The sequence below is a fragment of the Scophthalmus maximus genome, chromosome 21 (assembly GCF_022379125.1).
Source record: "Scophthalmus maximus strain ysfricsl-2021 chromosome 21, ASM2237912v1, whole genome shotgun sequence".
Lineage (NCBI taxonomy): Eukaryota > Metazoa > Chordata > Actinopteri > Pleuronectiformes > Scophthalmidae > Scophthalmus > Scophthalmus maximus.
This window is the reverse complement of record NC_061535.1, coordinates 14,587,501-14,602,500: the sequence shown is the minus strand read 5'-3', so window position 1 is coordinate 14,602,500 and position 15,000 is coordinate 14,587,501. Positions and strand designations below refer to the sequence as shown.

The following is a 15,000-nucleotide window of genomic DNA, read 5'->3' as shown; positions in this document are numbered from 1 at the left end:
GCAGGCCGTGCTGGCGCGACACGTGGAGCGTAAGGTGGCCGTGCCCATGCCCTCCAAAAGACGTTCGCTGGTGGTGCAGACCTCCATGGACGCGTACACGCCTCCAGGTGACGAGACACACACACACACACACACACACATAGAGAGAGACACACACACACACACACAGAAAGAGACACACACACACTGTGGCCACACACTGCAAATCAGCCATTTTAATGCTTCTGCATTAACTTGTAGAGGCCGAGCGATATGGATTTTTCGGGGGCTGATATTGATATTAGGGAGTAAAAGCTTTTGATATCAAACCTTTATGACAAAGAAATGTAATTGAGGCTTGATATTTTAGTTTAACCATAAACTTTGTCCTAAAAAAACAAATGAAAATGACAAATACAACCAATTAAATGGAACTTGAATTAAGTAACAAACATTTATTTGACCTAAAATGTAAAAACATAAATGCATATTTAAAGCCTCAAGCGTTAAAAGGTTGAAGGGAAGTTAAATATGAAGGTGAATATGTTGCGAAATGTAAGCATTACATTACATTTCCTTACATTACATCCATTTAGCAGATGCTTTTGTCTAAAGCGACTTAACATAAATGCATTCAACCGTGAAGTTATTACTCAAAAGTGCAAAAATAAATTAGTACATAAACATTCATCAAATAGGCAAAAAGAACGCTTCAAGTGCTATTTGTAATTAAGTGCTTTGTAAAAAAAAAAATATATTATATATATGATATATATTATAATATTTTCTTTGAGGGAATATTTCAAAGGGAGTCTGGACACAGTGTGGTTCTCTCAGCTGAACTCATGGGTTCCGCTAAACCCGTAGAATCTGACCCCGGAGCCGCTCGACCCCGAGAACCAGACGGGATTATGTCGTAACGCTCGTGTCTCTGCTGCTCAGACGCTTCGCTTCTGACAGAGAAAACACAAAACTGCAAACATGCACATTTTCTGAGGCCTGATTTACAGGAAAAACCCAAAACCGCACACAGACATTACATTGCAGCCAGTGAACTACTGTCGACGTGGCCCTGACATTAAAAATAATAATAATAATAATAAAAGGGGAAAATACTGACAGTTAAAGTTTTTCCTTCTCTCTGTCGTGGCTGAAATGAAAAAGCCAAGTCGACCTTTTCCACTCGAATATGTTCTCATGACGCTGGAGAACATGAATCAGATGTTGATTGGATTTTAATGAGGGAAAATTAATAACACTTTTGTTTGCCGGTAAAATTTTCCCGACGTCTCCACGAAGACTTGCGTCAGACGACGCTCTTCGCGAAAAAACGCTACGAAATATCGGGAGAAGTAGAAAATATCTGCGCCAGTTGTAATAATAAAGTCCTCCGTTCAGATCTGTTTGTTATCACCAGGACTTTTGGCCCGATGAAAGGATGTTGAGTCTGACTCGTCGTCACCCATTTAACAAAAGAAGAAAAATTAGCCGTGGCAGCAGGAGGAGATTAAATATAATATCATATTATTAGCGCAGGCAGAGAACTGAGTTGACAGACCTCCCAGAAAGCAAGCTACTATTAGAACACCATACACACAGTATCATCAATTAATCAGCATCATAGACTGCTTATGTATAGGGCCCAGAATTTGGTTGCTACACCCCTGATTATTATTAATATTGATAAACCCGGGTCCGGCCTTCAAGGCTGCTGAAACACAGACTTCTTTCACTTTTAAGTCATTTACTCACAATAACAAGTCATTTTGGGAAAACATCCACTCTCATGTGTGGACGTCAGTATGGAGGCACAGCTGGTTGGCGTAGTTCCTCTGTTCCTCCAGTGAATGTTGCATGAAGAACGTTGTCGTGTTAACTGACATATTAGTCTCCTTTGTGTCCACGTTGTGCTGATGCCGCGTGAATAATAACGGCGGGGCCACTGACTCTCACTAGGCCTGTCCCCCCTGTGCTCAGACTCGTCGTCGGGCTCGGAGGAGGAGGCGGGGCCGGGCGACGACACGTCGAGCATGGAGCACTGGATGAGCCGCCCGTCCCACCTGGGCCCCGCCCACCTGGGCTCCACCTCCTCCTCGTCCTCGTCCACGCAGAGCGGCGGCAGCGGCAACGCCGGGCGGCTGGCCGACTCGCTGGCGCACGCGCACATCTCGCACCTGGCGCACGCGCACCTGGGGCACACGCACCTGGGCCAGTCGCACCACCAGCAGAGTCACCTGTCGCAGTCGCACCACGGTGAGAGGAACTGTTCGCGCAGGCAAGCTGCAGATTATGAAATCATTTTTACTTGTGAGGGGCCACTAACGTCCCGCCACCGACTGGACGAGCATCCCCCGAGGTCACCGCTGCCCCCGACCCTTCCTGTACCTAAAGTAGATTGCGCCACTTAGAGAATACATTAGTGAACTGAGGCGCAGTGTTTATTCTTGACGCTGGATGAAACACAATACAAGTAGAGCTGCAACCAACCATTATTTTCATTATCGATTAATCGGTGTGGTGAAAAATGTCAAAAATGGTCTTTTGTCTTCGAGCTGCAACAGTAAATCGATTAGTAATCGACTACGACGTTAATCGCCAACTATTTTGATAGTCGTTTATTCGGTTCAGGTATTTTGTATGAAAATAATAAGTAAAAATTCTCTGACTTCAGCTTCTTAGGTGTGAATATTCTCTGATTTCTTTGCTCCTCTGTGACAGTGTACTAAAAACTAAAAAATGTTTTTGGAGTTTTGGGGAAACACGACCGACATTTCTCACCATTTTATGACATTTTATGGACCAAACAAAAAATCGATGAATCGACAGAATCATCCATAATGAAAATTATGGTCTGTTGCAACACACTTTTCTTCCTTGATTTTCTTAGTATCTGTTTCCAAATGTTCTCCTCACTGTCTCAGTATTTTTACTTTATTTCTATTCATTTCATCTGCACACAACAGGTAATATCTCCTGTGTAGCGGATTTTATGCTGAAATCAATTTTTCATTCATAATTCATTCATCCTCTGGCTAACGTACTTTCCCTATTGATTCTTTCATACTCTATTTTTGTCTGTTTATATTATTTACTCTATGACCCATTGTATATTTTCCCGCCACCTTCCTCTTTTTGCACATCTGTACTAACACACCTGTGCCGTGTGCGCGTGGATTCAGGTATCGGCCACTTGTCCCTGAAGAGGAAGGGAGCGCTCAGCGTGGCGGAGAACGGAGGATCCCTGCGGCGCTCCTGCGAGTTCGGCTCCGACATGCTGTGGCCTCCGCCGCTGGAGTCGGACGGTACGTCGCCACCTGTCGCAGGGTCTCATTTGTAAAAGAATACTAAATGTAATATTGGGATGAAGCGGCAAACTAATTCCGAGAAAAACGGATCTCTTCTAGGTTCACGGCGCCACAATTTACGATATTGATTTCAGTCCAAAGTCAGACGGAAGAAATGTGCCGGTATCTCCGAGTAATTCTGATTTATCGGAGGAATAAAGATGCAGGTCAGGCGTCAGCTAGTCGTTTTGATGATCTGTAATAAAAAACATTTTAAATATTCCCCCTCTGAACTCTGATATTGATTTTGGCCGCTTATAATAAAACGATCTGCCGAGATGTTAAATCCTGGAGATTTGTGTCGCAGTTAAATCGGATTGTGTTTATTGGAAATATGGTTTCGCATGGACATTTTACACCCCTTACGTATACATGTACATATATGTATGTATACATATTATTAGTCATATTTTTATCCAATCCAAACCGCTGCACATTTTTTGGCCCTTTTTTTCTAAATACTCTGCTTACAATGTATACCACTTTTTTTTTTTACAGTTATTTCTACTTCTATTGTATATCTCTATTCCTATATTTCTTCCCCGATGCCTTTTTGACTCCTGCTGCTGCTGATACAAGTGAATTTCACCGGTGTGGGATTAAAAAAATCTTATCTTATCTTAGCATTACATCATAATATGTGTTATACATATATATATATAGTAGAGTATTTAAAAGAAACAGTTATTTTTATACCGGTCTAATTGAGCGCAGAGGCCCGTGACAAAGCGTGATGAATGCCTCCCCGTCTCCCTCCAGAGAATCACTCGGCGCCCCCGGATGTGACGGGCTACTCGTCGGACTCGTCTCACTCGCACCACACGGAGCGTCACCACATGTCCAACATGGGAACCATCGCCAGGAACACGCAGAAGTACGGCAACGCCGAGCGCATGGAGACGGGCGACGGTGAGAGTCCGTCGATGTCACTCCCCTGGACGCACTTTATCTTTTACCGTTCTGTCTGCGACCTTCTGGACACGTTCTCATCCCTTCACCACGACCCGTGTCTCTGTGCTCCTCTCTCTCAGGCGTCCCGGTCAGCAGTCGCGTGTCGGCCAAGATCCAGCAGCTCGTGAACACGCTGAAGCAGCCGCGCAGACCGCCGCTGCGAGAGTTCTTCGTCGACGACTTTGACGAACTTCTGGAGGGTGAGGGTCTTTGTCTCCGCCTCCGCCCGACTCCCGGTCGTGGCTGGTTGAGGTCGCGGCGTGTCGTCCAGTCAGTCCTACGGTGGGACTGAAGCCAGAGCCTGCAGGTGGATATACAGGTGGAAGGTTGTCGGGGCTGAGTGAAGGTTGTAGAGGTCGTGACGGAGCAGTGACGAATGATGCTCTCTGCTGACAGGATGTGTTGGGTGGGCGAAGCAGCCTCGCTGCTGGGCTTCTGCCAAAGGTCCAACGGTCCTCAAATCCATTCCAACTGCACCAAATCTCACACACTCATCGAAATCAGGGATTTGGAAAATCTGCGAAAAATTATATCTTATCTCACAATGTAAAAGAAAGATTCTTTTTAAAAAACTGGATCCGCTCCAAACTTTTTTTCTTCGTTAGCTTGCTGACAATCCAACCAACGAATAAACAAAAGGACAGAGGCAAAGGATGACCTCCTTGCATCCTGGCTCCGCCCCTTTGTCCGGATCCACTTCTTTTTTTTGACCATGTTCCGTCCTTCCGCCACGTTTACTGTAAACTCGTTCTGTAGATTTTGTGTGAACCTGCTGACGAACACACTAACATATAATCACTCGCTGCCTCCTGAAGAACTGGACTTTCTTGTTTTGTTTGTGTTTTGGTTCCTTCTCGATCCTGGAAAGTCTTGAAGTGAACACAGAAGTTGTGCAGGATCAGTTTTAAGCTGTGCAGTAAATGTTGATAACGCACGTACAGTACATACAGTACATCAATACCCTCGTGTCGACGTAGAGAGATGTTTCCTCATCCAGGGTCTGGGTTCTTTCTGGGTTCGCTCTTCGCTCCGCTCTCTCTCTTCGTCTTCCTTCTGAAAACGTATCTCCCGGAAAACTGGTGTTTCTGGCGAGAGTTTGGACACATTTTTACGGTTTGGTTGTAAATATCTGGTGGTGCGAGACCATGTTGAGCTTTACGGGGTTGAAGACCTCCAGTTCTCTGGATCCATGTTTTATATGACGATGGCTCCGGGTTGACTCCTGTGCAGCCCCTCCCCTCCTCTGCTGCTCGCGGCCGTCTGAACTAAATATTAAAAGACATTAAGGAGCTGTCCAGATTTTCACACGCTCCCACAGTTCATCTGTATTAATAACAGCTTCATCCTATTAGTTATCGGCCGTATCTGAGCGTGACTACAGCCGTCGGCTAAACGTTTCCATGTGATCCGTCTCCCTCGTCTCCAGTCCAGCAGCCGGATCCCAATCAGCCGCGGCCGGAGGGGGCGGAGATGATGCTGGTGCGCGGCGAGGCGCTGGGGGTGGTCACCAACTGGCCCCCCTCCCTGGAGGCTGCTCTCCAACGCTGGGGGACCATCTCCCCGAAAGCCCCCTGCCTCACCAGCCTGGACACGGCGGGGAAGCCCCTCTACGTGCTCACATATGGTAACCGGCCGCCTTTTTATTTGTCATGTACACATACACCTGCACACTGTACATCATCAGTCAAAGAAATAATCTGAAGCAACATTGAAAACCTCTCCATGAGATCCACGCTCATCGTTCTGGCGTCAGTCAGCGTTTGATCAATTTCTCGGGACCGTTGCAGTTTCCAAAAAATCAGATTCCCAAAAAATCTCCATGATTGTTTGTTTTTCCCAAAATGAATCCACGTTTAAATTCTGTCTTAACACAAAGCGGCTGTTCTCCAAATGAGAATAATTTGTTGATTCCGAAATTATATAGCTATAATCCGACCCGACAGTTTGATGATGCTTTGGATCCGTCTGAAAAACCAATTTCCAAATCCAGCTGTAAGATATTTTCAGTATTTACCCTTTGGGTCAGTGTTTCTGCATCACGTATCAGTTTCTAATTAGATCCGTCGTCAAATCATGAAGGAAAACAGGAAAATATAAAATCATGCATGAGAAAAAAAAACACTTACTTATGATTATAATCCACAATAAAAATGAAAAAGATCATCTCGAGTGACTGTAGTCGTCACTGTAGACGGATCTTTTTGTTTCTCTCATCGACCGTGTCCTCAGAATAGACGTCCAATAACGCACACACACACACACACACACACACACACACACACACACACACACACACACACACACACACTCACACTCACATCCTGTCAACTCCGCCTCCCTCACATCCTGTGTCCTGCCCCCTGCAGGGAAGCTGTGGTCTCGCAGCATCAAGCTCGCCTACAACATCCTCCACAAACTGGGCAGCAAGCAGGAGCCCATGGTGCGACCGGGCGACCGCGTGAGTCACACTCCTCCACCACACGGATTTTGAGTTTCTCCCCTCGCCGCCGCCGAGGTTGTAACGAGTCGGTAACCGCGAGAGCTTTGAATATTTAAAAGTGTCGAGTAAAACCCCGTGTCTGCTCTCCTTCCCCCCAGGTAGCGCTGGTGTTTCCCAACAACGACCCAGTGGCCTTCATGGTGGCCTTCTACGGGTGTCTGCTGGCCGAGGTGGTCCCCGTGCCCATCGAGGTGCCCCTGAGCCGCAAGGTGCGTCCATGAGAAACCCTGCCGACATTTGTCCCGTTGAAAGATGAGTAAAGGCGTTCCACCAGGAGCGGCTGCAGCTCGGTGCAGTGGTGACACTGAAGCCCTGCTCCTCGGGATGAGTTTCTCTGTGGGAGGTCCGGTACAGAACAGCGACGCCGCGTGTGTAACGTTAATCCCTTTTCTGCTCCAAACTCCTGCTGTGTTTCACTTCGGGCCTGAGCGTCTCGGCGAGGCCTCGGCGGCGGCTGTTTGCCAGCAACACGTATTTCTGAGAAACTAATCCTGAAGAACAACACGTCACAATCTCCCTGTTTCACTGCCGTCGAGATGTCTGAAGGACGGAGGTTTTCTCTCCTCAGCTCTCGCAGTGTCATGACTTTATTTCATCTCTGCCGCGGTCTGACCGGTGGTGCAGCGTTGGCATGGTAACCTGCTGCAGCGAGGCCTTTCGGCTGCTGCACGTCGTCGCTCCGCTCTCTCTCCCCTCATCCTGCGTTTGTTGGTGCTGCAAGATTTTCCATAAAAAAATGTTCTGTCTGTCAACGCGGCAGCGGAGCAGCAACACGTCGCTTCTGTTGCTGAACGTGTTCACGTGGGATGTTTGTGTTCTCGTGTAAACATCACAGAACCGTACTTCATGGATTAAATGAATAATATATATATATTTTTTGTTTTACAGTGAAAATACTAAAAACCTTTAAGTTATTACATTCAAATTTTAGCGTTTCCTCGTTCCTGCACTTCTTGTCCACAAATGCACCAAACCTTAGGCTTTGGTTTCGTAATTCATTAAAATATGTTTTCACAGTTCTTACAAACGCAAACTGATCACAAATGACTTTGGGTGTCGCGTCGCTCTGCGATTGAAACCGGTGGTTTCCTTCATCAACATGTAGTGTGTGTAAATGAAGTTCCAGCTGCAAACTGAAGAAGAAGTTAACTTTTGATGATAATAATACAACTTTATTTCTATAGCAGGTCACACTTGTTAAAACAGCACAGAACAAAACAGAAATAAGAAAAACAACAACAACATCAGTTAAACCAAATATAAATCAGGCATTAAATTACCGGCCTTGACTTGGGAACTACTACCATCAAGAGTTGGTTAGAAGAGTTTAGGTTACGGATCGGAGCAGAGAGAGTCAGTAGCTTCATTAGTATATCTGGGGGTCAGTTATTAAAAAACATTAAAAGAATCTTAAAATCAATCCTAAATTGAACCTGCAGCCAATGAGGAGAGAGAGAAGGATCGGTCGACTGATACGTGTGAATAGAGACTTGAAGGTGTGAAAAGACATAAGACTCGCACTGACTGGGGGGGGGCCGTCTCTTGTCTGTATCGTCCAATAGGATGCCGGCAGCCAGCAGATCGGATTCCTGTTGGGCAGCTGTGGCGTTACCGTGGCGCTGACCAGCGACGCCTGTCACAAGGGTCTGCCCAAGAGTGCAACGGGAGAGATCCCACAGTTCAAAGGTGAGAGGGGGGACGTCGTCAATCACAAGCGTGGAGGAGTGTGACGGACCTGAGGGTTATTATTATATACATTCATTATTATATTATAGACATTAAAATTCCCAAAACATGATTCTGTGAGTGAGGCTGGAAACATGAGTGGAACTGTTGACTTCAGGTTACATGTATGAATGAGAGAGAATCAGCGTCTCTCTCTGGTTTCAATATTATAATTTATATTGCATATAAATTATAGATAAATATTTCTCTCTCTCTCTTCCCGCAGGTTGGCCAAAGCTGCTGTGGTTCGTGACGGAGTCGAAGCATCTTTCCAAACCTCCCAGAGACTGGTTCCCTCACATCAAGGATGCAAACAACGACACTGCTTACATAGAGGTCAGCTCACACACACACACACACACACACACACACACACAGTGAATCATTGTCCTTGGTCTCCTCACTAACGCACCGACGTCACGTCCTGCATCTGATGGAGATTCAGTAACCGACGTGTCTGTACCTGTGAATTATCATCTGATCCTGTAACTTTAACAATAATCAAACAAAACTTCTGATTCAACATTATCGTCGCTGTTGAATGTTTTTGATGCGTCTCATCTTGTTTTGAAGGAACAGATATGAAGATATTAATTCACACACGTATCTTCTTTATTTTAATCTGTATAAAAACAAGCACATACTTTAATTTAAAATGCATGAAATATTGCAGTTATATATAATATATTAAGTTAATAAGTGAAACTTATTCGTGATATAACTTCAATCGCTTTGACAGAAAATGACTGACAATCGGACAACTAAATGAAAATAGTTGTCCGATTGTTTAATAATGAAAATAAACCCCAAATTTTTAGATCTCAAAGTTGCACAGTTTATACAATACTAACTGTATTTTAACGGGCAGACATTTAAAAAATATTCCTCCACAACATGTAACAATGAACTGACGCCTCTCTCTTCTCTCTCCTCTCTCCTCTCTCATCTCTCATCTCTCATCTCTCTCATCTCTCATCTCTCATCTCTCATCTCTCCTCTCTCCTCTCTCATCTCTCATCTCTCTCATCTCTCATCTCTCCTCTCTCCTCTCTCATCTCTCATCTCTCATCTCTCATCTCTCATCTCTCATCTCTCATCTCTCTCATCTCTCATCTCTCATCTCTCATCTCTCATCTCTCATCTCTCCTCTCTCATCTCTCATCTCTCTCATCTCTCCTCTCTCATCTCTCATCTCTCATCTCTCCTCTCCTCTCTCATCTCTCATCTCTCATCTCTCATCTCTCCTCTCTCATCTCTCCTCTCCTCTCTCTCCTCTCTCATCTCTCCTCTCTCATCTCTCATCTCTCCTCTCTCCTCTCCTCTCTCCTCTCTCCTCTCTCCTCTCTCATTTTTCCTCTCATCTCTCATCTCTCATCTCTCCTCTCTCCTCTCTCCTCTCTCTCCTCTCTCGTCTCTCATCTCCCCTCTCTCATCTCTCATCTCTCATCTCTCATCTCTCATCTCTCCTCTCTCCTCTCTCTCCTCTCTCATCTCTCCTCTCTCCTCTCTCCTCTCTCATTTTTCCTCTCATCTCTCCTCCCTCCTCTCTCCTCCCTCATCTCTCCTCTCTCCTCTCTCCTCTCTCTCCTCTCTCATCTCTCCTCTCTCCTCTCTCATCTCTCCTCTCTCATTTTTCCTCTCCTCTCTCCTCCCTCCTCTCTCCTCTCTCCTCTCTCATCTCTCTCCTCTCTCTCCTCTCTCATCTCTCTCCTCTCTCCTCTCTCATCTCTCTCTTCTCTCTCCTCTCTCCTCTCTCATCTCTCTCCTCTCTCTCCTCTCTCATCTCTCTCCTCTCTCTCCTCTCTCATCTCTCTCCTCTCTCTCCTCTCTCCTCTCTCCTCTCTCCTCTCTCCTCTCTCATCACTCCTCTCATCTCTCATCTCTCATCTCTCATCTCTCCTCTCTCATCTCTCATCTCTCATCTCTCTCATCTCTCCTCTCTCATCTCTCATCTCTCATCTCTCCTCTCTCATCTCTCATTTTTCCTCTCCTCTCTCTCATCTCTCCTCTCTCCTCTCTCCTCTCTCCTCTCTCCTCTCTCCTCTCTCCTCTCTCAGTATAAGACCTGTAAGGACGGGAGCGTCCTGGGCGTCACGGTGACGAGGATTGCTCTCCTCACACACTGCCAGGCTCTCACCCAGTCCTGCAGCTACACCGAGGGTATGAACAAACACACACACACACACACACACACACACACACACACACACACTCAATCTCCACACACATTTCAGTCATGTAATCCTAATCTCTCACTTTCTGTCTGTAGCGGAAACCATAGTGAACGTCCTGGACTTTAAGAAGGACGTGGGCCTGTGGAACGGCATCCTGACGGTAAGACGCTCGTTTCCTGCTTTTTTGTTAAGTGATGTCGACATCAGAGTAATTATTTATCTGATATTTGAAATGTCAAATCCTGCATTTTTGAAACCTTTTTAACGACAGACGTCGACACAAATCAGAAACGAGGCCTGAAATGTTAAAATATGGACAGAAGCCGCACAAGGTTTTTCAGGGGAAACAGATTGTTCACATTGTTGTGTGTGTGTGTGTGTGTTTGCAGAGTGTCATGAACATGATGCACGTGATCAGCGTGCCCTACTCGCTGATGAAGGTCAACCCTCTCTCATGGATCCAAAAAGTCTGCCAGTACAAAGGTCAGACTCCACCCGCCACCCGCCACTCGCCTCAGTCAATTCACCTCCGCTCACTCATCCATCAAATAGATTAAATGCTAATTTCATCTGTGTGTGTGTGTGCGTGCGACCCCCCCCCCCCCCCCCCCCCCCCCCGACCTGCAGCCAAGGTGGCCTGTGTGAAGTCCCGGGACATGCACTGGGCTCTGGTGGCGCACAAGGACCAGAAGGACATCAACCTGAGCTCGCTGCGCATGCTGCTGGTGGCCGACGGATCCAATCCCTGTAAGAACGAACCTCCAGCGAGCGTTTCAGATAGCGAGCGTAGGCGAAGTGGATGAATCCTCTCGGGAAGTCGGGAATCTGGGTCATTTCACAGGAATAGAGACGAGGCGTGTCCGACGACGCGCACGCGGCACAATTAATGGGTTTTTTTCCCGCCGAAACGCGTCGCGATAAAGTCGTAAAAACATCATCAACATTATTATTCATGGACCTCGTGACTGTTTGAAGAAGTCCTGACAGTGTGTGCGTGTGTGTGTGTGTCGGCTCAGGGTCCATCTCCTCCTGCGACGCCTTCCTCAACGTCTTTCAGACCAAAGGGCTCCGAGCCGACGTCATCTGTCCCTGCGCCAGCTCCCCCGAGGCCCTCACGGTGGCCATCAGGAGGTAAACACACACACACACACACACACTGTCCTACTTTACATACACGCAAAAGCACAAATATGCAAATGGCCGCACACATCCACAGAGAGTAGTAAACACAAAGGAGTGGAGGAGGAAGAGGATTGACTCTTCACTGTGATGTAGCTTTTGTGTTTGTCGACACGTAGAAACACCTCGATGCGTCACCGCTGTCATGTGTGTGTGTGTGTGTGTGTGTGTGTCCAGGCCGGTGGAGGACAGCAGCCAGCCTCCGGGTCGGGGCGTCCTGTCCATGCAGGGTCTGACCTACGGGGTCGTCAGGGTCGACACCGAGGAGCGCCTCTCGGTGCTCACCGTGCAGGACGTGGGCACCGTCACCCCAGGAGGTACCTGTTACCTGTGTGTGTGTGTGTGTGTGTGTGTGTGTGTGTGTGTGTGTGTGTGAGTGACGTGTGTGTTCATGTGCAGGTTACAGTATATTCGTCGGCTGAAATTTATCCGCTGACGTATTAAATCTACTGATGACGAACATTTTATTCTGGATTCGTCTATCGATCATTTTCTCTATTGATCGTTCAGTCAACAAAACAGATATTCAGTTAACTAGAATATAATGGATTTTTTAATAATTAAACATCCAAGATTATACAGAACACTCTTCTTGTATTTGCTTTTTGCTTTTATTACAACCTTAATTTGTTAAAATAAAAATATGCTTACTGTTATTACATCTCTCTTTTCTTTTTTTTGGCGCAGAATCATAAAAACGTTTTCACCTGCAGATAATCAGGTGAATATAAAAACAGGAAATGAAAACTCGTATGCGATATTCCTTTCCATGAGTTTATAAAAATGTAGTGACGCTCTGCGTCTCATAATCCATAAAGAAGACAGTAATCTGCGTGTAAACACGGCAGCCGCCTGCCACGGCCAATCTCAACATCGCTGCCACATAACCCCGCTCCGCCCGGTGTTCGCCGCGGGAACTGCAGCTGGAGGAGGGAGGAGGGGGGATTAAGAACGTGATTAATTAATCTGTCAGATTTATCGGAGGATGCCGGGGAAACGGAGGAGTCACTTTACTCGCCAGCGCTGTCGTGAGTGAGTGAGTGAGGGAGTGAGGAGATTAAAGCCTTGATTTTAATTTTTTTACCCCCCGCAACATAAACCCATCAACCTTACTAGGCGTTGTAATCTGTCTTAGAACAAACCCGGGGATTCAGAGAGATGAGTCTGAGAGGTGTGGTTGAATGAAGGATGGAACTGTTGGGGTCGTCTGTAGTTTCCCCCGGTGATTTTCTCTTTCAGAGGAAAGTCAAAAGGTTGTTTATCCTGCGTTTCCCTCTTTCCCATCTTTTCTTTTCTCTCTGTCGCCCCCTCCAGGCCTGGCGTGTGTGGTGAAGCCCGAGGGCGTCCCGCTGCTCTGTCAGACCGACGAGATCGGCGAGCTCTGCGTTTGCTCCGTGGCCAGCGGCACCTCCTACTACGGCCTCACCGGCATGACCAAGAACACCTTCGAGGTGAGAGGGGCCGGCGTGCTCCCAAAACCCAAACTGTGACTTTCACAGTAAATGCTTGTTAACGCCGAGGTCCCCTGGACCACCAGGAATCCTGGAGTCCGCAGACAAACTGCATGATGATCACTTTCACAATCTGCTAATTATTTTGTGGATTAATCGCTGGCTCGGTCGATGACATAAGTCATAAAGTACAGTGTTGAAAATGATTCATCTCTACGTCTGAGGTGATTTCCGTCAATGTTTTAGTTTTGTCAACAGTTCAGAACCAAGAGATGTTCAGTTTATGATCACAGAAGAATAAGAACAACTGCAGGAAAAAATTATCACAAGTTCTCTGTATTTATCTTTTTAAAAAATGACCTTAACATTTGAGTCTGTCTATCTCTAGATCTTTCAACATTACCGTGTTGTATGCTGAATATTTTAATTTATGATGAACAAAATGAAAAGTAGTTAAAAATTGTCCTGTTTCAGATTATTGACTAGTTTTTTTGCAAATTTGGAAAAAAATTTCTTTCCCTTAAACAAAAAAAAATTTGAATTTTAAATGTTTTTTTTAAATTGAATTGGGTTGTGTGATCTTATCTTATATCTGATCTTAACCACAGTAATAATCTTTATTTTAATCTTCTTCTGCAAATTTTTATTCGTCTCTTGTGATCAGATGAACGCGGTCGTCCTCCACACTTTATTAAACCAGCAGCCTTATCAATAAATAAGCCCTAAGTTAAAATACTTCCATATCTTGATCTCCGGTCTGTCGTGCGGCCTCTAGTGCCGGCCGGTTGCCATGGCGACCCTGCAGCTGATGAAAACACTGTGTGTGTGTGTGTGTGTGTGTGTGTGTGTGTGTGTGTGTGTGTGTGTGTGTGTGTTTGCAGGTCTACCCGGTGAGCTCCGGCGGGGGGCTGGTCAGCGAGTACGCCTTCGTGCGGACCGGCCTGCTGGGCTTCATCGGCCCCGGCGGCCTCGTCTTCATCACCGGCAAGATGGACGGACTCATCATGGTGAGCGGGCGGCGGCACAACGCCGACGACATCGTCGCCACGGCGCTGGCGGTGGAGCCCATGAAATTCGTCTACAGGGGCAGGTGAGGAAACACAGAGAGGAGGATGAACGGGGTTGAGAAAGGGGGCGACAGAGAGAGAGACGAGGGTGAGACGTTTGTGTGTTCGGTCGCCGCAGGATAGCGGTGTTCTCCGTGACGGTGCTGCGCGACGAGAGGATCGTGGTCGTGGCCGAGCAGAGGCCCGACTCCACCGAGGAGGACAGCTTCCAGTGGATGAGCCGCGTACTGCAGGTAGACCGCCTTCTCTCTGTAACCGTGCTCCTGAACGACGATGATGGAGATGATGATGACGAGCAGACAATCTGACTGTCGCCCCTCTTCCTCCTCCTCCTCCTCCGCCCTCAGGCCATAGACAGCATCCACGGCGTGGGCGTGTTCTGCCTCGCCCTGGTCCCGGCCAACACGCTGCCCAAGACCCCTCTGGGCGGCATCCACCTGTCGGAGATCAAGCAGCTGTACCTGGAGGGGGGGCTGCACCCCTGCAACGTCCTCATGTGCCCCCACACCTGCGTCACCAACCTGCCCAAACCCCGGCAGAAACAACCAGGTGGGAGACGGAGTTCAGCCTGTCTGGAGGGACGGAGGCGGGGGCGGTTTGTACTGTAAATGGGTTTGTCGCTCACTACTA

At 47.0% G+C, this 15,000-nt stretch overlaps 1 protein-coding gene across 4 annotated transcripts in view; it reads left to right on the top strand.

The window, feature by feature from the left end:
• Positions 1 to 15,000, top strand: part of LOC118291519 (disco-interacting protein 2 homolog C-like) — a 32,029-nt gene that overhangs the window by 8,887 nt on the left and 8,142 nt on the right. For 2 of the 4 annotated variants that reach the window (XM_047329915.1, XM_047329916.1), the window contains 20 exons: positions 1 to 107; positions 1,936 to 2,232; positions 3,159 to 3,281; positions 4,083 to 4,232; positions 4,355 to 4,474; positions 5,701 to 5,898; positions 6,641 to 6,732; positions 6,873 to 6,983; positions 8,337 to 8,460; positions 8,726 to 8,835; positions 10,557 to 10,659; positions 10,769 to 10,833; positions 11,063 to 11,156; positions 11,301 to 11,420; positions 11,690 to 11,804; positions 12,030 to 12,169; positions 13,167 to 13,303; positions 14,185 to 14,393; positions 14,489 to 14,603; positions 14,718 to 14,919. The exon at positions 1 to 107 is cut by the window's left edge and continues 19 nt beyond it. In XM_047329915.1, coding sequence (XP_047185871.1) covers positions 1 to 107; positions 1,936 to 2,232; positions 3,159 to 3,281; positions 4,083 to 4,232; positions 4,355 to 4,474; positions 5,701 to 5,898; positions 6,641 to 6,732; positions 6,873 to 6,983; positions 8,337 to 8,460; positions 8,726 to 8,835; positions 10,557 to 10,659; positions 10,769 to 10,833; positions 11,063 to 11,156; positions 11,301 to 11,420; positions 11,690 to 11,804; positions 12,030 to 12,169; positions 13,167 to 13,303; positions 14,185 to 14,393; positions 14,489 to 14,603; positions 14,718 to 14,919 — 2,732 coding nt within the window. The remainder of the gene's footprint in view (positions 108 to 1,935; positions 2,233 to 3,158; positions 3,282 to 4,082; positions 4,233 to 4,354; positions 4,475 to 5,700; positions 5,899 to 6,640; positions 6,733 to 6,872; positions 6,984 to 8,336; positions 8,461 to 8,725; positions 8,836 to 10,556; positions 10,660 to 10,768; positions 10,834 to 11,062; positions 11,157 to 11,300; positions 11,421 to 11,689; positions 11,805 to 12,029; positions 12,170 to 13,166; positions 13,304 to 14,184; positions 14,394 to 14,488; positions 14,604 to 14,717; positions 14,920 to 15,000) is intronic. The other 2 variants (XM_035619824.2, XM_047329917.1) reach the window with 2 other exon arrangements.